This window comes from Gekko japonicus, unplaced genomic scaffold (assembly GCF_001447785.1).
Source record: "Gekko japonicus isolate JY-2015 unplaced genomic scaffold, Gekko_japonicus_V1.1 scaffold4778, whole genome shotgun sequence".
NCBI lineage: Eukaryota > Metazoa > Chordata > Lepidosauria > Squamata > Gekkonidae > Gekko > Gekko japonicus.
The window spans coordinates 49,901-73,213 of NW_015172695.1; the positions used below are offsets into that span (position 1 = coordinate 49,901).

Consider the following 23,313-nt stretch of genomic DNA (forward strand, 5'->3'; position numbering starts at 1 on the left):
CCCCCCCAAGGATCTCGGTCATGCTCACACCTAGAACCATAGAGTTGGAAGGGACCTGCAGGGTCATCTAGTACAGCCCCCTGCACAATGCAGGGAATTCACAAACACCTCCCCCTCCACACCCGTGGTGACCGCTGTCCCATGCCCAGAAGATGACAGAAAACCTCTGTGATCCCTGGTCAGACTGGCCTGGAGAAAAATTGCTTCCTGACCCCAAAGTGTGATCAGCATTTCCCTGGGTGGGTAAGAAAGAGACACGAGAACTAAGAAGAAGAAGGAGGAGATTGGATTTATACCCCCGCCCTTCACTACCCAGAGGAGTCTCAGAGCGGCTGACAAACTCCTTTCCCTTCCCTTCCCCACAACAGACACCCTGTGAGGTAGGCAGGGCTGAGAGAGCTCTGACAGAAATGGCTCTTTTTCAAGGACAGCTCTTATCAGAACTACAGCTTGCCCAAGGTCATCCAGCGACGTGCAAGTGGGGGAATCAAACCCGTGTTCTCCCAGATTAGAGTCGGCATACTTAACCACTACACTAAACTGGCTAAGCACTGAGGCAACCCTTCCTCTCAGGATCTGCCTAAGTTCACAGAATCAGCACTGCTGTCAGATGGCCATCTAGCTTCTGTTTCAAAACCTCCAAAGGAGGAGAGCCCACCACCAGTCTTCCCTCTAAGCTGAGTTACTGTGAGCTAGCTTGGCAGTTTTTTAGCCGCCAGCTCACACATTTTTGTCTCACCTCAGGAAGGAATGGCTCCAGAGCAAACAAATTTAATGCCAGTAGCTCACAGAGTAGAATTTTTGCTCACAAGACTCCACAGCTCAGAGGGAGCGTTGGTCGCCACCTCCCAAGGAAGCCTGTTCCACTGAGGAAGTTCTGTCAGGAAGTTCTTCCTCATGTTTACCCGGAAATGCCTTCGATTTAATTTCAACCCATTGGTTCTGGTCCGACCTTCTGGGGCAACAGAAAACAACTCCGCACCATCCTCTAGATGACAGCTCTTTAAGTACTTGAAGATGGTGATCATACCACCTCTCAGTCGTCTCCTCTCCAGCCTAAACATGCCCAGCTCCTTCAACCTTTCCTAGTCTAAATGGGCAGGCTTTCCACCATGGACAGAGGTGCTGTGAGACAGAGCAGGCCTCATTCCCATAACATCCATCCAGCAGAACAGCCTCTATGCTTCAAGACAGCAGCAAAGGCTCTCTTCCCTGCCAGCTCCTCTTGGGGTACCAGTCATGCAACAGGCAAAGAAGATAGAGAACCAAGTCGCTGTGTCAAAAATAAATAAATGTAACTTTCTTGACAAGAAGTGAGGGAAGGATTAGAACGTGGGTCCCCAACAGGGCGCCCAGCGCCTTTCCTGGCACCGCCAAATGTTTTTAGCCCAGCGGGGCTTCTGATTGGCCGCTGGGGATTTGACGGGCTGTGCGGATTTTTAACAACGTTGCTTTGGCGACAGCTGCCGCTACAGGACAAGGGTCTTCGCTGAGGGTCGGCCACGATAGCCATCAGGTGACTGGCTCTACCTCCGGCAGCCATTTTGTGGCTGCAACCACCACCCGTTGTCAAAATTCCAAAGGAGCCCGCGGGCTGGAATGCGGCTGGGGACTCCTGGATTAGAAGGCAGGAGACTTTTTACGGAGCAGTTACCTGATCCAGTGTGGAGACCGACTCCAGTGTGTCGACTGCAAGTATTTCAGGTGGATCCTCTGAGCGGCCCAGCTCCTGGGGCCCGTCAGGAAGCTCCCCTAAGGCACAAACAGCCACCGTCAGCTTCACCTCCCTGAAAGCCACGGCTCACAAGAAGAAGAAGAGATTGGATTTATACCCCGCCCTTCACCACCCAAGGGAGTCTCAGAGCAGCTGACAATCTCCTTTCCCTTCCCCTCCCCACAACAGACACCCTGGGAGGTCGGTGGGGCTGAGAGAGCTCTGCCAGAAACTGCTCTTTTTCAAGAACAGCTCTGACAGAACTACGGCTTGCCCAAGGTCATCCAGCAGGTGCAAGTGGAGGAGTGGGGAATCAAACCCGGTTCTCCCGGATTAGAGCTCACGCACTTAACCACTACACCAAGCTGGCACTGGCACCAAACCACTACACAAGAGAGACCTGTCCTCTACCTTGGTTCCAAGATAAGACAGACACAGCACTTCATTACCCTCTGTTACTCTCTAGGCCAAGGGTGTCGAACTCATTTGTTATGAGGGCCGGATCTGACATGAATGAGACCTTGTTGGGCCGGGCCATGTGTGTCATAAAACGTAATGCCAGGTGGTGGAGATATAAACTTCATAAAGGATACAAACACAACTATTGGTTTTTTTAAACTTAAAATGAAAGCATGCTTAAAACATTAGCTCTATAAGCTGCAAACCTACTTTTGATTTATTGACATCCACCACAGAAATCTCATGCTCAGAGTTCTGAGTCTGGGACCCAGGTTAAAAAATGAAATGGCTGAACGATTAAGAGAGTCTGGCGAAGCAAGCTATGATGCAGCAGCAGAAGAACTGGAAGCAGTAGATGGGCCAGTTCCACTGCGGGCCTGATGGAAGTCCTCCGGGGGCCTGATCCGGCCCTCAGGCCACATGTTTGACACCCCTACTCTAGGCTGAAGCTAGGCTAGCTAACAGTCTTTGCTTAAGACTCCAGGTTTCCAGCACTCAGGACTGGGAAGTCAATGTGTCTGGAAACATTAAAACAAACCACCTCGGGCAGGTTCCCTGAGGCAGCAGCACAGAATTTTAAAAAATGCATACATAAGACAGTTGCCCCCTTTTGAGGGGGGGGTGTTGAATTTTTTATACGTGCATTTGTGTGTGTACGCGCATGCGTGTGCACCTGGAAGTCATGGCAACCTCTGATGACTGACCCCTACTGGGGGCCTGGAGGATATTCAGAGAGGTGGCTGAATAAAGCCTGCCCCCGCTTCCTGCCTGCTGATATTCCTTGGAGGTCTCCCATCCAAGTACTTGCTACAGTCGACCCTGCTTAGCTTCCAAGATTGGACTAGATCGGCAGCTGCCCTTGACGGACTGGATTATAATGGTTTTCTTCCACTGAATGAGGAATCTTCCATCCCCCCCAGAACCTTTCCTCATAAGAACACCAGAAGAGCCCTGCTGGATCAGACCAGTGATGGTCCATCTAGTCCAGCCTCCTGTCTCACACAGGGGCTAGCCAGTCCCTCTGGAGGGCCAACAACAGGGCAGAGAGGCCGAGGCCTTCTTAAGAACCTCAGAAGAGCCCTGCTGGATCAGACCAGTGATGGTCCATCTAGTCCAGCCTCCTGTCTCACACAGTGGCCAATCAGTTCCTTTGGAAGGCCAACAACAGGGCAGAGAGGCCGAGGCCTTCACAAGAACACCAGAAGAGCCCTGCTGGATCAGACCAGTGACGGTCCATCTAGTCCAGCCTCCTGTCTCATACAGTGGCCAACCAGTTCCTCTGGAGAGCCAACAACAGGGCAGAGAGGCCGAGGCCTTCCCCTGGTAAGAACCTCAGAAGAGCCCTCCTGGATCAGACCGGTGAGGGTCCATGTAGTCCAGCATCCTGTGTCACAGAGAGGTCAACCAGTTCCTCTGGAAGGCCAACAACAAGGCAGAGAGGCAAAGGCCTTCACAAGAACACCAGAAGAGCTCTGCTGGATCAGACCAGTGAGGGTCCATCAAGTCCAGCCTCCTGTCTCACCCAGGAGCCAGCCAGTTCCTCTGGCGGGCCAACGACAGGGCAGAGAAACCAAGATCTTCCCCTGATAAGAACCTCAGAAGAGCCCTGCTGGATCAGACCAGTGAGGGTCCATCTAGTCCAGCATCCTGCCTCACACAGGGGCCAGCCAGTTCCTCTGGAGGGCCAGCTTCAGGGCAGAGAGGCCGAGGCCTTCCCCTGATGTTGCCTCCTGACACTGGGATTCAAGGGTTGACAGCCTCTGAATGTGGCGGTTCCCCTCAATCACCATGATTAGTAGCCACTGACAGACTTATCCTCCTCCATGACTCTACTGAATCTCCTTATAAGAACATCCCGGTGGAAGATTCCTCACTCAGAGGAGAGGAAGCTCTGGATGCACCCCAAAGCCCCCAGGGACAAGGGTGAAAAGCCCGGAGGTAAATGACCTTCTGGCTCCCACCCCAATAAGTGCTCAGGTCAGTCCTCATCCCACGGAAGCCCAATGTTGAGATACAAATCCTGTCACATTGCTTATCAAAGCCATGAGTTGCACAAGCAGCACTCGACATTCCACCGGGACAAGACTAAGACGCGAGCTGCAAAGTCCCTCCCAGTGGCCAGAGACCCACGCAGCCCCTCGACAGTCCCGTCTCCTGACCTTGCTGGGCGGAAACCTGCTGGGCAGAGCATTCCGGTGGCCGATCCGCATCCTGCCGCAGCCGGCTGTTCTCCGCCAGGAGGGCGTCGTAACTGGAACGCAAGTCCTGCTCCGCTCTTTGGAGCTGGACCACTTGCTGGCTCTTCTCTTCTAGCTCCTCCAGGTGCCTCTTCTTGCAGGCTCTGCTTTCCTGCTCGTGAGCATCTTCAGCGGCTCTTGCCTGGGCCAGATCCTGAGAGAGCTGCTGGACCTCCTCCTGCAAGTGATGGCAAGCCTGCTTCCTCTCCGCTAACTCCATCTCCAACTTTTCCAAAAGGCTCTGGGACTGCTGCCTCTCGGAAGCAGAGGTTCTCCTCAGGGACTCCAGCTCTGCCTCGGATGCCCGGAAATTCTCCAAGAGAACCTGAGGAAGAACAGCAAAATCGACTGTCTTTTGGGGTACAGAGCACTGGAATGAAGTGAGCTCCCTAAGAAGCAGCAAGGCATTATCACTTTGCAGAGCTGGGGAAAGTGCACAGGACGGCAACCAAGATGATTAGGGGGCTGTACCACCTTCCCTAGGAGGAAAGGCTGAAGATTAGTTGTTGTAGATTTCCCGGGCTGTCTGGCCGTGGTCTTGGCATTGCAGGACCTGACGTTTCGCCAGCAGCTGTGACTGGCATCCTCAGAGGCATAACACAGAAAGATGGCGTGCCCTCTGTGTCAAGGTGAGAAGAAGAAAAAGGGTAGGCAGGTAATTTCTATCTACTGTCTATCTACTCAGGAAGGTGGGGAAGGGAACCGTCTATCTCTCTTTGGGGGACTTCAAGAGCACCAGACTCTTTGGCTCAGAGGTGGAAAGGTCTGCCCAAAACCCGCTCGGCCAGAGAACAGCATTTCAAGCTTTCTGCATCCCCAGATACTCAGGAGGAGAAAACCAGCCCAAACGAGGCCCTGCAAACAAGGGACTGGAGACCTTCAGGGCTGCGAAACTGGGTCTCCTCTCAAATGACGCTGGACTGACTGGCACAATTGAAGTTCAGAAGGCATGCTCTGTCGAGCTGGCGGTGGCGGTGGGGAACACAAGCCTCTACTGCCTTTGCCTGCAACCTATGGCCAAACCCCTCCTGACTCACCTCACCTGCATGCTGTGCCTTTGCAGTATACCGGGTCTGGATTCTGTGGGGCGATTTGTGTGGGGTGGGGGCAGAGAACCTGACGGACAGGAGCGCCAGTCTCTATTCTAAAACGGCTGGCACCTCCCGGCCACGTCTGTCTCCACGCAGGTACCTGCTTCTGCTCCTCGAGGCCATTCAGTTCGTGCTGCAGCAATTCCACCACCTGAGTCCGGCCCAGCAGGGCTGCCTCCTGCTCCTCCAGCTTCCGCTGCAACAGCCTCAGATTCTGGGGTGGAGAGAATAGCGGTTGCCGGGCTAAACGGCATAGGCGGCACAGGCTCCTCATCGGCCTCTCGCAAGCCCAGCCCTCCCCCGCCTCAGCCCACCCACTCGAGCCACGTGGATCCACGGCACAGGAACCTCACGGCTGGACTACTGCGATGCACCTTAAGTGGGTCTGCCCATGAAGACTATCTGGAAACCCCAGCGTATGCAGGAACTGGGAGCTAAACAGATAATGCATATTACACGCATTCTACAGTCACTCCGTTGGTCACGAATTCGTTTCCAGGTTCTACTCAAGGCAATAAGGTAAAGGTTCCCTTGCTCGAAAGCCAGTCGAGTCCGACTCTAGGGTCGCGGTGCTCATCTCCATTTCCAAGCCAAAGAGCCAGCGCTGTCCGAAGACGTTTCCGTGGTCATGAGGCCGGCATGACTAAACGCCGAGGCGCACGGAACGCTGTTACCTTCCCACCAAAGTGGTACCTATTTATCTACTTGCAATTTCCTGCTTTCGAACTGGTGGGTTGGCAGGAGCTGGAACTAGAGACGGGAGCTCACTCCGTCATGCGGCACACTCGGGTCTCGAACTGCTGAACTACCGACCTTCCACAGCCTGCAGTTCAGCGTCTTAACCACTTGAGCCACTGCAGCTCCACTCAAGGCAATAGTTGCTACCTAAAAAGCCCACCCTAGCCTAGGACCGACACAGCCAGAAGACCCCCACTCTCCATATGCTCTGCTGAAATGGCTTCGTGCATCGGAGCCCGGCACCTTTCCCATTCCAGACACATGCTGCACTGCTGAGCTAAGGACCCTTAAGTGGACCGACCCTTCACAGCCAGGGCGGGCAAAGATCGAGGTGCCTGGGCCCCCAGCGCCCTCCGAGCCACCCACCGAAAGCGGGGTCTCCTTGAGCACGGCCGCCTCTCACCCACCTGCTGCATTTCTGCTTCCAGATTTGACTGGGCCGCGAGCTGGTGCAGCTCTGCTTGGTGCCGGCGGGCCTGCTCCTCGAGGTGGGCGTCTTTCTCCTGGATCACCCCTTGCAGAAGGCCCAGCTGCCAGCAAACAACAAAGACCACAAAACCTTCAATATTTTTTTTTACTATATTACACACTTACCTATAGTATACGTTACTATATAACGCGATTGGTTGTCACGTCTACAGGTAGAGAAATGCTGGGCAGACACCGTTGGGTGATAAATGAAATTTTAGATAACAAGATGCCCTGTGATGCCAAGAGAGATGTCAAGCAGAGGTCCATCCGTGGCTATTAGCCACAAGGGATAGAGGGGAACTCTCGGTCTGCGGCAAGGGATGCTCTGTATTCTGGGTGCTGGGGGGGGGGGGCAACAGTGGGAGGGCTCCTAGCGTCCTCTGGCCCCACTGCTGGACCTCCTGAGGGCACCTGGTGTTTTTGGCCACTGTGTGACAGAGAGTGATGGACTGGATGGGCCATTGGCCTGATCCAACATTGGCTTCTCTTATGTTCTTATGTCTGGGGCAAGTGATGCTCTGTCTTCTTGGTGCCTGGGGGGGGGACAACAGTGGGAGGGCTTCTGGTGTCCTGGCCCAACTGCTGGACCTCCTGAGGGCACCTGGTATTTTTGGCCCCTGTGTGTTGGACTGGATGGGCCTTTGGCCTGATCCAACCTTGGCTTCTCTTATGTTCTTATGTCTGGGGCAAGTGATGCTCTGTGTTCTTTGTGCTCGGGGGGGAGGGGGAGGCAACAGTGGGAGGGCTTCTAGTGTCCTGGCCCCACTGCTGGACCTCCTGAGGACACTTGGTGTTTTTGGCCACTGTGTGACACAGAGTGTTGGCCTATGCTGCCAGGGATTGAACCTGGGACCTTCTGCAAGCAGAGGCTCTTCCACTGAGCCACAGCCCCTCTTTACAGCTCTGCAGGGTCTCAGGCGGAGGTCTTTCCCATCACCTCCTGCCTGGTCCTTTCTAACTGGAGATGCCAGGGATTGAACCTGGGACCTTCTGCATGCCAAGCGGATGATCTGCCACTGAGCCACAGCCCTTCTTTAGAGCTCTCCAGGGTCTGAGGCAGAGGTCTTTCCCATCACCTCCTGCCTGGTCCTTTTTAACTGGAGATGCCGGAGATTGAATCTGGGACCTTCTGCATGCCAAGCAGAGGCTCTGCCACTGAGCCACAGCCCCTCTTTACAGCACTCCAGGGTCTCGGGCGGAGGTCTTTTACCTCCTGCCTGGTCCTTTTTAACTGGGGATGTCGGGGATTGAACCTCGGACCTTCTGCATGCCAAGCAGATGATCTGCCACTGAGCCACAGCCCCTCTTTACAGCTCTCCAGGGTCTCAAGCAGAGGTCTTTCCCATCTCCTCCTGTCTGGTCCTTGTCACTGGAGATGCTGAGGACTGAACCAGGGACCTTCTGCATGCCAAGCAGCAGGCAGTGTGATGCAGTGGCAAAAAAGGCTAATTCAGTCTTGGGTTGTACTAAAAGGGCCATAGCATCAAAATCGCAGGAGGTCATAGCTCCTCTCTGTATACTGCCTTGGTCAGGTGGCACCTGGAGTCCTGTGTGCAGTTCTGGAGACCTCACTTCAGAAAGGATGTGGGCAAAATTGAGAGGGTGCAGAAGAGAGCGACGAGGATGATCAGGGGTCTGGAGACTGAGCCCTACAAGGAAACGCTGAGGGCCCTGGGGATGTTTAGTTTGGAGAAGAGGAGACTGGGGGTGGGCATGATGGCTCTCTTTAAATATTTAAAGATGTATCCATCTGCTTCTGGTATCCATAACATCAGCCTGTGCCAGCCGCCTGAAAGACACCTGGAGCAGACCTAGGAGCCGGTTATGAGAAGAAAGAACTAATATGGCCACCATCGTTGATTCAGCAACAACAACATTACCCCTTACTATATCATTGTTAACTGTTTTTAGCATTAATTGTTTCATTGTACATATGCCGATTTTATGTAAGCCGCCCTGAGCCAGCCTTGGCTGGGAGGGCAGGGTATAATTTTGAGAAATAAATAAAATAAAATAAAATAAACATTTGAAAGGCTGTCCTTTGGAGGAGAGCAGGTTCCAGTTGGCAGAAGAGGATAAGACCCTCTTCTGGTTTAACTTACATGCAGAAAGGTACCGGCTGGAGAGTAGGAAACACTTTTTCACGGTCAGAGTGGTTCAGAGGTGGAATCAGCTGCCCGGGGAGATGGGTGAGCTCCCCTTCACTGACAGCTTCCAAGAAGAGGCTGGACAGATATTTGTCAGGGATGCTTTAGGCTGGTCCTGCATTGGGCAGGGGGTTGGACTAGATGGTCTGTATGGCCCGTTCCTACTCTGTGACTCTGTGATTCTAGTATGTATCACTTATGCTTCAGTGATTTGCAGATTTATTTATTTATTTATGTGTTTCACTTTTACCCCGCCCTCCCCGCTAGGCAGGCTCAGGGCGGCTTCCAAGAACTGACACGCAGTATACATTCACAACAGATTATAAAACATCAATTAAAACACAGCAATCAATATAGAACATTCATTAAAACATCCATTAGATGGCGACAGAACTAAAGTGCAATTTAAGGACACATTCGGCAGTACCGCCGCATTAGATCATATAGGATCGGAGTTAACTACAGGGCGCAGCTGGTAAAACATCGCTCCTATCGGAACGCCTGCCTGAAAAGTTCTGTTTTCACGGCCCTGCGGAACTGTGACAAGTCCCGCAGGGCCCTGATCTCGGCAGGGAGCTCGTTCCAGTAGGACGGAGCTACAAACGAAACTTGTTCCCACTCCCTCACCCAAGAGAGTCGTAGCAGGCTAATAGCAGCCACCAATCAACAGGCCTCCCACTTCAAGGATCACCTCCATACCTGGGCCTCTGCTTCTTTCAGGCTTCCCGCGGCCTCCTCTAGCTGTGCCTGCAGCTTCCCAGTCATGGCCTCTTGCTCCTGAAGCTTCCTCCGCAGGGCTTCCACTTCCTCCTTCCACCTGTCATGTGTCTCTTGGTCACTCTGTAGCCGACAAGGTAAAGAAGGATGGCAGCGGGGGAGTGAGGGAGGGCGGCTCTGTAAAAGGCTGAGCACCCTGACAGCTGCCTGGAAGCTACTCTGAGGGTGCCCTGCCGATCAGCCAAGGTGAACAGCTGGATTACTACAATGCGTTCTACATGGGGCTGCCCTTGAAGACAACCCGGAAGCTACGGTGGGTCTGGAATATGGCAGCTTGACAGCTGTCAGGGGCCAGCCACCAGGAACACGTATTGCCCATTTGGAAACAGCTATACTGGCTGCCAGTCTGTTTCCAAGTTCCACTCGAGGCACTGGCTATGACCTTTAAAGCCCTTCACAAACTGGGGCCCACATGTTTAAAGGACCAGCTCCTCATCTACATCCCTGTGCACCAACCATGGTCATCAGGCAACCATCTGCCGGCTGTTCCAGCTCTTAGAACCAGTTTGGTGTCGTGGTTAAGTGCACGGACTCTAATCTGAGAGGACCGGGTTTGATTCCCCAGTCCTCTGCATGCAGCTGCTGGTGTGACCTTGGGCCACTCACAAGTTCTCTCAGAGCTGTTCTCTCAAGGGCAGTTCTCGAGGTCTTCAGGAGGCAATGCGAGGCCCACCTGTCTGCCAGGGCTTCTGAGGTGGGGTTGAACAGCAGGCATGCTTTAAACAGGCGAAGGATTTGGGGAGTACCATATTCTTCTTTGGTTTTAGCCGGGGATGTTTTAACTATTATGGTAAGCCGCTTTGAACTAAGAGGAAAGGCAGGGTATAAAAGTTTTAATAAATAAATAAGTAAAATAAACCAAGGGCTCAGCTGTACAGTCCTGCTCCTGCCACCTCAGTGGAAGCCAGCTCTCTCCGATCAGGAAGGGACACTTAAGCGCAGGGCTCTGGTGGTCTCTGTCATTCCCCACAGAGAACAAGAGTCAGCGGAAGCAAATGCTTCTTCCCCAAGGGATCCAACACAGGTACGAACAGAGCATTCACATACCCCGGTGGACACAACTGATTCAGAGGTCTGACCCCCATATCCCACTATTCAAGCTCACTGGCACTGCCAGAGACTCTGGGACTCTGGAACATTTTCTGAGAATTTGGCTTGTAAACATCCAGTGCCTAGACGTGGAAGCGGAAGAGGTGAGCTTACAAGGTGCGGGCAGTACCTGGAGAATACTCAGAAGCCAGCAAAGGACCCAAGGGGGGCTTCCTGAAGCTGGGAGAAGGCCTTAGAGCCAGTTTGGTGTAGTGGTTAAGTGTGCGGACTCTAATCTGGGAGAACCGGGTTTGATTCCCCACTCCTCCACTTGCACCTGCTGATGTGACCTTGGGTCAGTCAAGAGCTCTGGCACAGCTGTCCTTGAAAAAGAGCAGTTTGTGTCAGAGTTCTCTCAGCCCCACCCACCTCACAGGGTGTCTGTTGTGGGGAGGGGGAGGGAAAGGAGTTTGTAAGCCGCTCTGAGACTCCCTTGGGTAGTGAAGGGCCATGGGGTATACATCCAATCTCATATTATTATTATTCTTCCTCCACTTGCACCTGCTGGATCACCTTGGGCAAGCCATAGTTCTGGCACAGCTGTCCTTGAAAAAGAGCTGTTTCTGTCAGAGCTCTCTCAGCCCCACCCACCTCCCAGGGTGCCTGTTGTGGGGAGGGGAGGGGAGTTTGTAAGCCACTCTGAGACTCCCTTGGGTAGTGAAGGGCCACGGGGTATAAATCCAATCTCTTCTTCTTCTTCTTAGTCGCTCTCCAGGAGGACACTCGCTGGCTGTCTTCGCTGTGGCCTAGCACGCGGTGAAAGTTTATGCAAAAAGGAGGACGAGCCTGTCCTCGGCTGATCCCGGCTGGAGAGCTCAGCTTTCCTGCTGCAACGACTGGACTCTCGGTCATTCTGTGGCTGATGGGAAAGGGGCCGTGACTCGGTGGCAGAGCACCTGCCTTGTTTGCAGAAGGCCCCGGGTTCAACCGCTGCCACCTCCAGCTAAAAGGACTTGGTGGCAGGTGATGTGAAAGGCTTCACCCGGAGGCCTCAGAAAGCCGCTCTCAGTCCAGATAGACAATACTGTCTTGGATGGACCAAGGGTGTGATTCAGGAGAGGGCAGCTGCACGTGCACAACTACATGTGAGGCAAAGTAGCTCTGTTTCCTCCCCTCAAGGGTTAATATGAAGAAGAAGAGAAGAGACTAGATTTATACCCCATGGCCCTTCACTACCCGAAGGAGTCTCAGAGCGGCTGAGAAACCCCTTTCCCTTCCCCTCCCCACAACAGACACCCTGTGAGGCGGGGGGGGGGGGGGGGGGTGGTGCGCACTGGATTTTCCAAGAACAGCTGTGCCAGAACTATGCCTTGTCCAAGTCCACACCGACAGCTGCATGTGGAGGAGTGGGGAATCAAACCCGGTTCTCCCAGATTAGAGTCCGTGCACTTAACCACTATACCAAACTGGGTCTCCGCACACTTAACTACTACACCAAACAAACTCCTTTCCCTTCCCCTCCCCACAACAGACACCCTGTGAGGTAGGTGGGGTTATAGAGCTCTCTCGAGGACTGCTCTTGAGAGAACAGCTCTGAAAGAACTTATGCCTGACCCAGGGTCACACCAGCTGGCTGAATGTGGAGGAGTGGCGAATCAAACTTGGTACTTCCAGATTAGAGTCCATGCTCTTAATCACTACACCAAACTGGCTTATATACTTATATTGCAATAGACAACAAGAGGAGAACACATGATTCTTGCATTTAAGGTTTTTGTCATTTAACACAGGAAACATGTTAGATAGTTAAGCTAGTTTTCTTGTTTTTCTGCCGTATGACTTTAAACCATTGTATTGCTTGTAGATTAAACCTCTGTTTGACAGAAATTAAATAAAACTTCATATAATTTTTTTAAAATAAAGGAAAGGTTTGGTTACTTGTGGACAACAGCCCCGGGGAGCAGGGACCTACAGGATTCAAGCTTTGGACTCATAGGAACATAAGAGAAGCCTTGTCGGATCAGGCCAGTGGCCCCTCCAGTCCCACATTCTGTGTCACACAGTGGCCAAAAACACCAGGGGCCATCAGGAGGTCCAGGAGTGGGGCCAGGACACCAGAAGCCCTCCCACTGTTGCCCCCTCCCCCCCAGGCACCCAGAATACAGAGCATTCCTTGCCCCAGACATAAGAACGTAAGAGAGGCCAATGTTGGATCAGGCCAATGGCCCCTCCAGTCCAACACTCTGTGTCACACAATGGCCAAAAATACCAGGTGCCCTCAGGAGGTCCAGCAGTGGGGCCAGGACACTAGAAGCCCCTCCCCCTGTTGACCCCCCCCCCCCAAGCACCAAGATGACAGAGCATCACTTGCCCCAGACAGAACATAAGAGATGCCAATGTTGGATCAGGCCAAAGGCCCATCCAGTCCAGCAGTCTGTGTCACACAGTGGCCAAAAATACCAAGGGCCATCAGGAGGTCCTGCAGTGGGACTCCTTGACACTCCACTAGAATGGACTGTCCCTGTTCTGCATGCAAAGTGAGGCACGGTCAAGTGGCAGAACGGAGAGAGCCCCCGGCTGATCAGGGTTTCACACTAGGCCCACCTTAGGAGGAGGTGGTGGTGCCTCTTGCACCAGGCCTTTGGCAGGCACTGCGGCTCCCTGCTCCGTCAGCTCCTCGATGCGCTTGTTCAGCGACGCCACCTTGGCTTTGGCCTGCAGCTTCAGCTTGGCCAGCTTGGCGTCCGCAGCCTGCCTTTCTTCCTGCGGGAGGGAGAGGGACAAAGAGGATGAGCTCAAAGCCCCACGCAGCCTGCCGCAAAAGCACACGACACAGCCACTCAGAGGGGGAACGCGTACTCCAGAGTCTCTGCAGAAGGAAGGACGTTGGAAGGACTTCTCTCCTGGGAAGAGCTGAGAGAGAGGACTTAGGGGAAAGGACACGGTGAAGGACACACACCCCCCAATGGTCCTTCTGCTGGTCCCTCTAATTACTGTCCAAACCAGTCCCCCCTTTAGAGATGTGAAGGACTGGGAAAAAAAATGGAAACATTCGGGCAGGAACTGGGTTTTTTCCATTTTTTTTCCTGAAGCCTTTCTTGGTTTTTTCTGAAAAATTGGAAAAATTGAAAAAAGAAAAGGGGAAAAAATTGATTATGGAACGTTTTATTTTAACATGATGAATAAAATATTTTAGGACAAGGTGTTCAAATATTTTCCAAATCATTTCTAAAAAATACATATGGTATCAGATTGATCTAATTTCTGTGCACTGAGGACAAGCAAATCCTAGGTTACCAACTGAACTCTCCAATGCAAGAACAAGATGCATTTCTTCCTTTAGGAGGTGCTGTTGTCACAAGAAAAGAAAAAGGTCTCAGTTTTGTTTTTGCATGTGGGTGGGTATTCTGTTTGTAATAATTGTCTGGATACCCTGTATTTTTAATATGCTAGTTGTGATAATTTCATGCCAAGTAAAAATGTCCATAGTCATATTTTCCCAAAAATTTCCATTTCCCCCCCAAAAAACTCGGGTTTTTTTCCCGAGCTTCAAAATTTCCGGAAATTTCACATCTCTACTTAAGACAACTGAAGCAGACCGATGGAGTTAAAGTTGAAAACTGTGGAACTTTGCTAGCACTCTCTTATGATGTTAATTTTAACTCTGTATTCATATTGATTGTGTTTTATGTATTATTGGAATTGTACTATTGGAACTAATTGTGTTTTATGTATCACTAGAATTTTCATTCTGTTCTGTAAGCCGCCCAGAGCCAGCCTAGGCCGGGAGGGCGGGATAACAAATTAAATAAATCAAATCAAATCAAATCAATGGTTCATCATGGTAGGCGGCTGCTACCTTGTTGGAAAGACATACACCAGAGGGTTTGTGGCAATGGACGACCAAGGCAAGCTGTGGGTGTGCAACAGCCAACAGCTGGAAGCGGCTGTGAGGTTAGAAATAGAAGGTTAAAGAGGCGTGGCTTGACTCACTTGTCTGAGTCACTCGGAGGTATCTGACATGTGCTGTTGGAAATTATTGCTGCGGGATCAATCCCAGAAGGGCTGAAGTTGGCCAACAGATTGTCATAGGGCAGGTGCTTCCCTGGATGGCCTTCCGGACCCTTATTAGCCACGTGACCAGGGAGGTCCAAGAATGTGACCACCAGCAGCACCTTACCCTTAGCACAGAGGAGAGGGTACCTGGAGGACGGCATCCTTCTGCTGGAGCTGAGCATCCTTTTCCCGCACCAGGTCTTTCAGCTGCACCACCAGCCTCTCCATGTGGGCCAGCCGTTCCAGCACGTCCTCCGGGCTCTCCTCTCCATTCTGCTGGCTCGGTTCCGATTCCGGACCCTGCTGGAATGACAACAGAAATGGAGAACCCCATGAAACAAACACACGGCACCCACAACTATCTGCCCAGATGCCTGGGTTCATCGTGAGGATCGAATTCCTGATGGGCCCAGGAGACTCAACGCTTGGTGGCCTAGTTTGGTGTGAGAGCCAGTTTGGTGTCGTGGTTAAGTGCGCGGACTCTACTCTGGGAGAACCGGGTCTGATGCCCCCCTCCTCCACTTGCACCTGGCTGGATGACCTTGGGCAAGCCGTAGCTCTGATAAGAGCTGTCCTTGAAAAAAAGAGCAGTTTGTGTCAGAGTTCTCTCAGCCCCACCTACCTCACAGGGTGTCTGTTGTGGGGAGGGGAAGGGAAAGGAGTTTGTAAGCCACTCTGAGACATCTTTGGGGAGTGAAGGGCGGGGGATAAATCCAATCTCTCTCTCTCTTCTTCTCTACCTGGTTCACATTCTCACTGCGACCAACAAGAAGAAGAAGAAGAAGAAGAAGGCTAGAGGACAGGAGGAGAAGGAGATTGGATTTACTACCCAAAGGAGTCTCAGAGTGGCTTACAAACTCCTTTCCCTTCCCCTCCCCACAACAGACACCTTGTGAGGTGGGTGGGGCTGAGAGAACTCTGACACAAACTGCTCTTTCAGGAACAGTTGTGCCAGAGCTTGTGACTGACCCAAGGTCACATCAGCAGGTGCAAGTGGAGGAGTGGGGAATCGAACCCAGTTCTCCCAGATTAGAGTCCTCACACTAAACCACTACACCAAACAAGGGACAAGCTGCACGTGTGAACGAGCCACTGCAGACTGACCACTGCAAACAAACTTCCGTGTTGCTTTAACTGCAATATTTCTCAGCAGAGTCAATTCTCCCATTCAGCTACAAGCCATTAAGCATTAAAGGGGCGAGGGATGAGAAGCCGCTACACGTGAAGCAGCCTAGTTATTGCTGGGACTGGAGCGCAGCTGAACTGAAGACGGCCCACGGAGAGGCAGAGTACATGGGACTGCCCTGAGACCGGGCTGGGGACAGACAGTGACGGTGTATTGCCTCCCAGGGCTAAGCGATCGGAGCCTAGCACAGGTAGGACACTGGGGTCTAGGCTGGCTTTCTTTTCTTGCCCTCCGAGTTAACTCTGGATGCTGGTTTTCAGGCCTCTCTTACTATCAGCAGTTCAGAGATCTCCTCTGCCCCACAGCTAGTCTCCAAGCTCAATCGAACCAAGATGGGAACAGGGCAGGAACTTGGATGCTGCAGCAACTCTGGGAACAGAGCCAGTGTGATGCAGTAGTCACAGTATCAGGCTTGGATCCACACCAGCGTTTCTGCAGGAGGAAATACTTCCACCCATGAAGTACAACTCTCTGTGTCCCCTTCTACGGCAGCCCAAAATGCCCTCTGAAATCCTGTTTCTGTGGGACAGACAACCCAGGAACATAATTTCTGGCTACCCTGAGAGTGAAAGTCGGGGGAAACCGCACTCCATGGGCAGAAGTCCTTCCATCTGCAGAAATAGTGATGTGGATCCAAGCCTCGGTCTGAGAAACATGGGCTCAAATCCTCACTCCACAATGAAGAAGAAGGAGAGAAGAGATGGGATTTATACCCCCCGCCCTTCACCACCTGAAGGAGTCTCAGAATGTCTTACAATCTCCTTCCCCTTCTCCCCCCACCCACAACAGACACCCTGTGAGGGAGGTGGGGCTGAGAGCTCTGACAGAAACTGCTATTTCAGGGACAGCTCTGACAGAACTAGGGCTTGCCCAAAGTCATCCAGCAGCTGCAAGTGGAGGAGTGGGGAATCGTGAGAGAACAGCTCTGAGAGAACTTGTGACTGACCCAAGGTCACACCAGCAGCTGCATGAGGAGGAGTGGGGGATCAAACCCGGTTCTCCCAGATTAGAGTCCACGCTCCTAACCACTACACCAAACTGAAGCTCACTGGTTGATCTTGAGATGGTCACACATGCTTGGCCTAACCGATCTCACAGGGCTACAGCAAGCATAAAATATGGAAGCAACACCACATGGCTGCTCTCAGCTCCTTGAAGGAAGGGTGCGATAAAAATATATCAGATAAATAGAGAAGAAAGGATACTTACAGGAGGCAAAGCCCCGTTCCCTGCATCGTCCCCTTCCCCGGACAACTCCTGCAGGACGGTGTTGGCCAGCCCTGACAAGCGGCTCAGCATCTTGAGCCTGCAGTTGAATGACAGCAAAGGGGGGGGGGGATAAATGTTAGCAGAGTCACAAAAGCAAACGGAAGAGGACTACCGCCCTCTCTAAACTGTGGAGTCCTTTGAGCAAAAAAAAAGCTACTTTGTGAGCTTGAGCCACTGGCATTAAAGTCGTGAGCGAGCGATCTGGCGACTGCATAAATTAGCTTGCTCTGGAGCCGTCCTTCCTGAGCTAAAACAAAAATCTGGCAGCCGGAGGCTAAAAAACTGCGAGCTAGCTCACACTCACTCAGCTTAGAGGGAACACTGTTCCTGATATCATTCTACCTTCAGTTTTGCAGCAAGACAAACACCCAGGGATCCCTTATTCCTACCGTTTGCGTTTTTGCCAACTGAACACTAAGGAAACAGCCGAACACTTCACTGTTCATTTTACACGGATGTTGGTTCCCTGTACGTTACCCCTATTTTATCTGAGTTTCCAGGCAGAGCTGATAAACGTTATGCGTTCACTCTCCCTGCAAGACTGCCTCAATGAAATCCACTCTCAAGGCAGCCAGATTTCGCACTCAGGCTCAGCTGATAAGGAAGCAAACGCTCCAGTCCTTTTATTACTGCCCTGAACTAAGTTTTAAAAATTGCTGGTTTTATATGTTTTATTTGTGTTGAGCTCCTACCCTTATGTTGGCAGACCTCAGATTTATTTCCTTCTTGGGCCAACACAAATGAAGAAGAGATTGGATTTAGACCCCACCCTTCACTACCCAAATGAGTCTCAGAGCGGCTCACAAACTCCTTTCCCCTCCCCTCCTCACAACAGGCACCCTGTGAGGGAGGCGGGGCTGAGAGAGCTCTGACAGAAACGGCTCTTTTTCAAGGACAGCTCTTATCAGAACTACGGCTTGCCCAAGGCCATCCAGCCAGGTGCAAGCGGAGGAATGGGGAATCAAACCCAGCTCTCTCAGATTAGAATCCGCGCACTTAACCACTACACCAAACTGGCTCTCAAGTGAGTGAACACACCTGAGCGGGAAGGCTCATGAAAACTATGCTGGGCAAGCAAGTCTGAAGACTTCTTTCGTAAAGCCGCCTTTACTCTGCATCAAGGCACTGGCTTCCAAAAGCCCTGGAAGAAACAGACATGGGGCTCGTAGTCTGCGTTTTTCCTGATTTCCCAACTTTGGAGGCAAAGGGGGGCAGGGGGAAGAGACAGCTGGGACACTGCAGGACCCCCCCCCCCCCAGGAAACCCTTCAATATATATTTAACTGCGGGAGCCAGGTTGTCTTGTTTCCCAGTCACTGTCACCAATGAGAGCCAGTTTGGTGTAGTGGTTAAGTGCACGGACTCTAATCTGGGAGAACCGGGTTTGATTCCTCACTCCTCCACTTGCACCTGCTGGATGACCTTGGGCAAGCCGTAGTCCTGTCAGAGCTGTTCTCTCAAGGACAGTTCTGTCAAGAGCTCTCTCAGCCCCGCCTACCTCAAAGGGTGTCTGTTGTCGGGAGGGGAAAGGAGTTTGTAAGCTGCTCTGAGACGCCTTTGGGTAGTGAAGGGCGGGGTATAAATCCAATCTCTTCTTCAATATATATATATATATTTAACTGCAGGAGCTGGGTTGTCTTGTTTCCCAGTGACTGTCACCAATGCTCCCTCTAAGCTGTGGAGTCCTGTGAGCAAAAATTCTACTTGGTGAGCTCCTGGCATTAAAGCTGTGAGTGAGCGATTTGGCTACTGCATAAATCAGTTTCCTCTGCAGCCTTCCTTCCTGAGCTAAGACAAAAATGTGTGAGCCGGAGGCTAAAAAACTGTGAGCTAGCTAACTCAGCTTAGAAGGAACACTGACTGTCACCCTCATTCACCTCCACACGCACACACACACACATATTCCAGGTTTATGAAAAGCACCTGCCACAGCTTTGCTGGCTCTTCCTTTAAGCACCTGCAGGAACTCCAGCCAACAAAACTCAAACAGCTGATAAGAGCGTCCTGCTTGAAGTCCCGGAGGCAAGGGTAGGGCAGCCAGGCACAATGACAACAGCCACTTCCCTGGGGCTGTTTATTCTGATCAAAGAGATTTCCTTGACAAAAAAGGTGCAGCACGGCGAGCCAAGAGACTGAGCGGACAAATTTAGACACTATTTAGACACTATTCCTATTTAAGGAAGAGGCTGTGGCTCAGTGGGAAAGAAAAAACACGGCTTGGCACAAGGAAGGTCCCAGGTTCAATCTCCAGCTAAAAGGATCAGGTCGTGGGTGATGGGAAAAGCCTCTGCCTGAGACGCTGGAGAGCTGCTGCCTGTCTGAGTGGACAATTTCGCCCAAGAGACCAATTATCTGATTCACTAGAAGGCAGCTTCGTTTGTGTTCCTGCCCCCAATTCAAAACCAGAATCAACTCCCTTAGTGGCTTTTGGCTCTCCAGCCTGGCCCTCTGTCTGCCGCGTGAGAGGTAATAAGATTGACCTCTTTTAGTTAGGACTGCAACATAAAGCATATGAAGCACTTGAAAGTTCCCAAGTCCTTTATAGATAATATCTTTTTAAATAAATCACGTGAAGTGTTGCCAAAATCAACCATCAAACTGTGACTACCAGCTGGAATTAGGCAGGTGGGAATAGTTAAACATATTTCAGCATCTAACTCACAAGCACCAAGTATTTGTTGTTGTTGTTTGAAAGACAGCATTAGATTTTTAAGGAGCAAGCCTCGCGCGTCGCTGTGTAAAAATTCTAGATCCCCACAGGATAACTCAGCTTAGAAGGAACACTGACTGTCACCCTCATTCACCTCCACACGCACACACACACACATATTCCAGGTTTATGAAAAGCACCTGCCACAGCTTTGCTGGCTCTTCCTTTAAGCACCTGCAGGAACTCCAGCCAACAAAACTCAAACAGCTGATAAGAGCGTCCTGCTTGAAGTCCCGGAGGCAAGGGTAGGGCAGCCAGGCACAATGACAACAGCCACTTCCCTGGGGCTGTTTATTCTGATCAAAGAGATTTCCTTGACAAAAAAGGTGCAGCACGGTGAGCCAAGAGACTGAGCTGACAAATTTAGAAGCCTCCTATTTAAGGAAGAGGCTGTGGCTCAGCAGAAAAGAAAAATCGCGGCTTGGCACAAGGAAGGTTCAATCTCCAGCTAAAAGGATCAGGTCGTGGGTGATGGGAAAAGCCTCTGCCTGAGACGCTGGAGAGCTGCTGCCTGTCTGAGTGGACAATTTCACCCGAGAGACCTCTTTTAGGACTGCAACATAAAGCATATGAAGCACTTGAAAGTTCCCAAGTCCTGTATAGATAATATATTTTTAAATAAATCACGTGAAGTGTTGCCAAAATCAACCATCAAACTGTGACTACCAGCTGGAATTAGGCAGGTGGGAATAGTTAAACATATTTCAGCATCTAACTCATAAGCACCAAGTATTTGTTGTTGTTTGAAAGACCGCATTAGATTTTTAAGGAGCAAGCCTCACGCATTGCTGTGTAAAAATTCTAGATCCCCACAGGACAAGGCAGCTGAGATTCTTCTATTAGCCCACAATTATTGTCACTGGCCTGCCTTCTCATGCAAATTATCTTATGTTCTTATCAACAGCCTAGAGCTACGACAAAGGAGCCCTATTTTAGAAAAGATTCCCTGTTTTGTCACCTAGAAGCATTCCTTACCAACAACTACATAAAGTTTGGAGGGAGCAAGGGCAGAATATACTGCTGAGTCTACCTCATGGATACAGCTGTGCTTTGGGGGAAACTGAAGCCAGTCTGAGTCCTAGCCAAACTATGATAGAATCATAGAATGTTAGAGTTGGAAGGGATCTTCCAGGTCATCTAGTCCAACCCCCTGCACTCTGCAGGAGCACAGCCAAAAGATAGCCCTACAACATACCCGAAAGATAGTTGTCCAGCCTCCACTTGGAAAACGTCCAACGGAGCATCCAACACCTCCCGAGGCAGTCTGTTCCACTGCTCAACCACTCTTACAAGTTAGGAAGTCTCTCCTGATATTTAGGCGGTAACGACTCCCTTGTCACTTCCACCCATTGGATCTAGTCTTGCAATCCGGAGCAAGAGAGAATAGATCTGCTCCACCTTCTACATGACAGCCCTTCAGATACTTGAAGACTGCCATCATGTCCCCTCTAAGCCTTCTCTTTCCCAGGCTAAACAGACCCAGCTCTTTCAGCCTTTCCTCATAAGACTTGGATTCCAACCCTCTCACCATCCTGGTTGCCCTCTTCTGGACACGCTCGAGCTTTTTGACCTTTTTGTATAGATATCATCTCAGGGTAGGAAAGCCACATGGCATGTTGTAACACAGAGACCGTTTTGCTTCTCACACTTAACAGCAGGCATACGGTTTTCCTGAAGAGTGACTCGGCAAAGCTGCCTTACAGGAAGGTGTGTGTGTGTGGGGGGGGGGGGATAAACCACCAAGAATGCTGGGCAGCAAAAGCCCACGAGAGCTGGCTTAGGAACACGCAGCTTCAGTCACGTCAGCAAGAGATCTGTTCTTCACCACAGAGAATTGCAGCTGCTCCTCCAAAATATTTTTGTCACCACCTTTCCAGCTTTCAGTTATCAGTACAATACAACTGCCGGCCAGTTGAATTTAAGTTAGAAGAAGAAAAAGAAGAGATTGGATTTATACCCCACCCTTCACTTGGAATCTCAGAACGGCTTACAAACTCCTTTCCCTTCCCCTCCCCACAACATACAACATGGGAGGGAGGTGGGGCTGAGAGAGCTCTTTCGAGGACTGCCCTTGAGAGAAGAGCTCTGACAGAACTATGGCTCGCCCAAGGTCATCCAGCAGTTTCAAGTGGAGGAGAGTGGAATCAAACCCGGTTCTCCCAGATTAGAGTCCGCGCACTTAACCACTACACCAAACTGGCTCTCTACTGCTATTAGTTTGGAGTATCTGCCATTTCCCTTGCAAAGGAGGATTACCAGCTAACAAATATTAAACCACCCAATTAAACAGATAATTCAATATAAAATTTCAACTGATTAACTGATGGTTTAAATCTGCATAAAAGTGAGTTCTTCCTTCCTTTACCTCATGATTCATAAGCATGTCTTAAGAAACTCACTCATGTCACTGGCGGAGGCAATTTTTTACTTATAACGTGCACATACTACAGTTTTGCAAAAGCAAGAGGACTGTATTAGAGAGCCAGCATGGTGTCGCGGTTAAGAGCAGCAGACTCTAATCTGGAGAGCCGGGTCTGCTTCCCCTTTCCACACAAAGACTGCTGGGCCAGTCCCAGTTCTCTCAGAGATCTCTCAGCCCCACCTTACCTCACGAGGTGCCTGTGTGGGGAGAGAAAGGGAAGGAGATTGTGAGCCACTTTAAGATTCCTTAAGGCAGAGAAGACGAGAGTATAAAAACTGTCTTTATATTCAAGCATGGTTCAGGAAGACATTTTTATAAAAAGAAAAGGGCTGGTGAATTACAGCACTATGTACAGCATTTACATCTTTTTGCTATATGTTGCTATTCTACTTTTACTTTATTGTTTTCTAGTACCATCATATCATTTTGCACACTATTTAACATGTCATGTTTTACGTTTTAGACCAAAATGGATGTCCATGTTCATCTCTCTGTAGCAGTAGAAAAGAGCAAGAGTCCAGTAGCACCTTAAAGACTAACATTTGTGGCAGAGTATGACATTAGAAACCACATTTTTAAAAACAGCGTGGAAACATTTTAACATTCCAGGATATTCAGTTGCTAACCTAAGAGCAACAGTTCTCTTACCAAGGAATTTCAAAGGGTGATTAAAGAGACTGCTGAATTGCAATGCATAATGAAGCTCAAGACAAGGCATCCTCCTGAACTGAATCAAGACCTCGGTTTCCTGTCTCACACTACCGAGGATGATTTCTCCATGCCTACGACCCCTCTGCATATCACACCTAATCCAATCATGCCTGCTCTTGTCATTTGCCTGCTAATGTCATCCAGCATCTGAAATTACTCCACTTTCCAATAAATAGGACAGATGGGACTCACATTCTAGCTGTATAAGAAAAAGTGAGCAGTGACTCACAAAAGCACATATCCTACCACAAATTTTGTTAGTCTTTAAGGGGTTTCTGGACTTTTGGTCTTTTTACT

At 50.7% G+C, this 23,313-nt stretch overlaps 1 protein-coding gene across 1 annotated transcript in view; it reads right to left on the bottom strand.

Moving 5' to 3' along the window:
- The window catches only part of LOC107119320 (golgin subfamily B member 1-like), a 60,327-nt gene extending 43,123 nt beyond the window's left edge, over positions 1 to 17,204 (bottom strand). Inside the window, 8 exon segments of the mRNA XM_015421789.1 lie at positions 1,655 to 1,752; positions 4,333 to 4,735; positions 5,602 to 5,715; positions 6,647 to 6,769; positions 9,557 to 9,697; positions 13,268 to 13,426; positions 14,867 to 15,022; positions 17,115 to 17,204. Of these exon segments, the coding sequence (XP_015277275.1) occupies positions 1,655 to 1,752; positions 4,333 to 4,735; positions 5,602 to 5,715; positions 6,647 to 6,769; positions 9,557 to 9,697; positions 13,268 to 13,426; positions 14,867 to 15,022; positions 17,115 to 17,204 (1,284 nt within the window).
- Between the last annotated feature and the right edge of the window lie 6,109 nt (positions 17,205 to 23,313).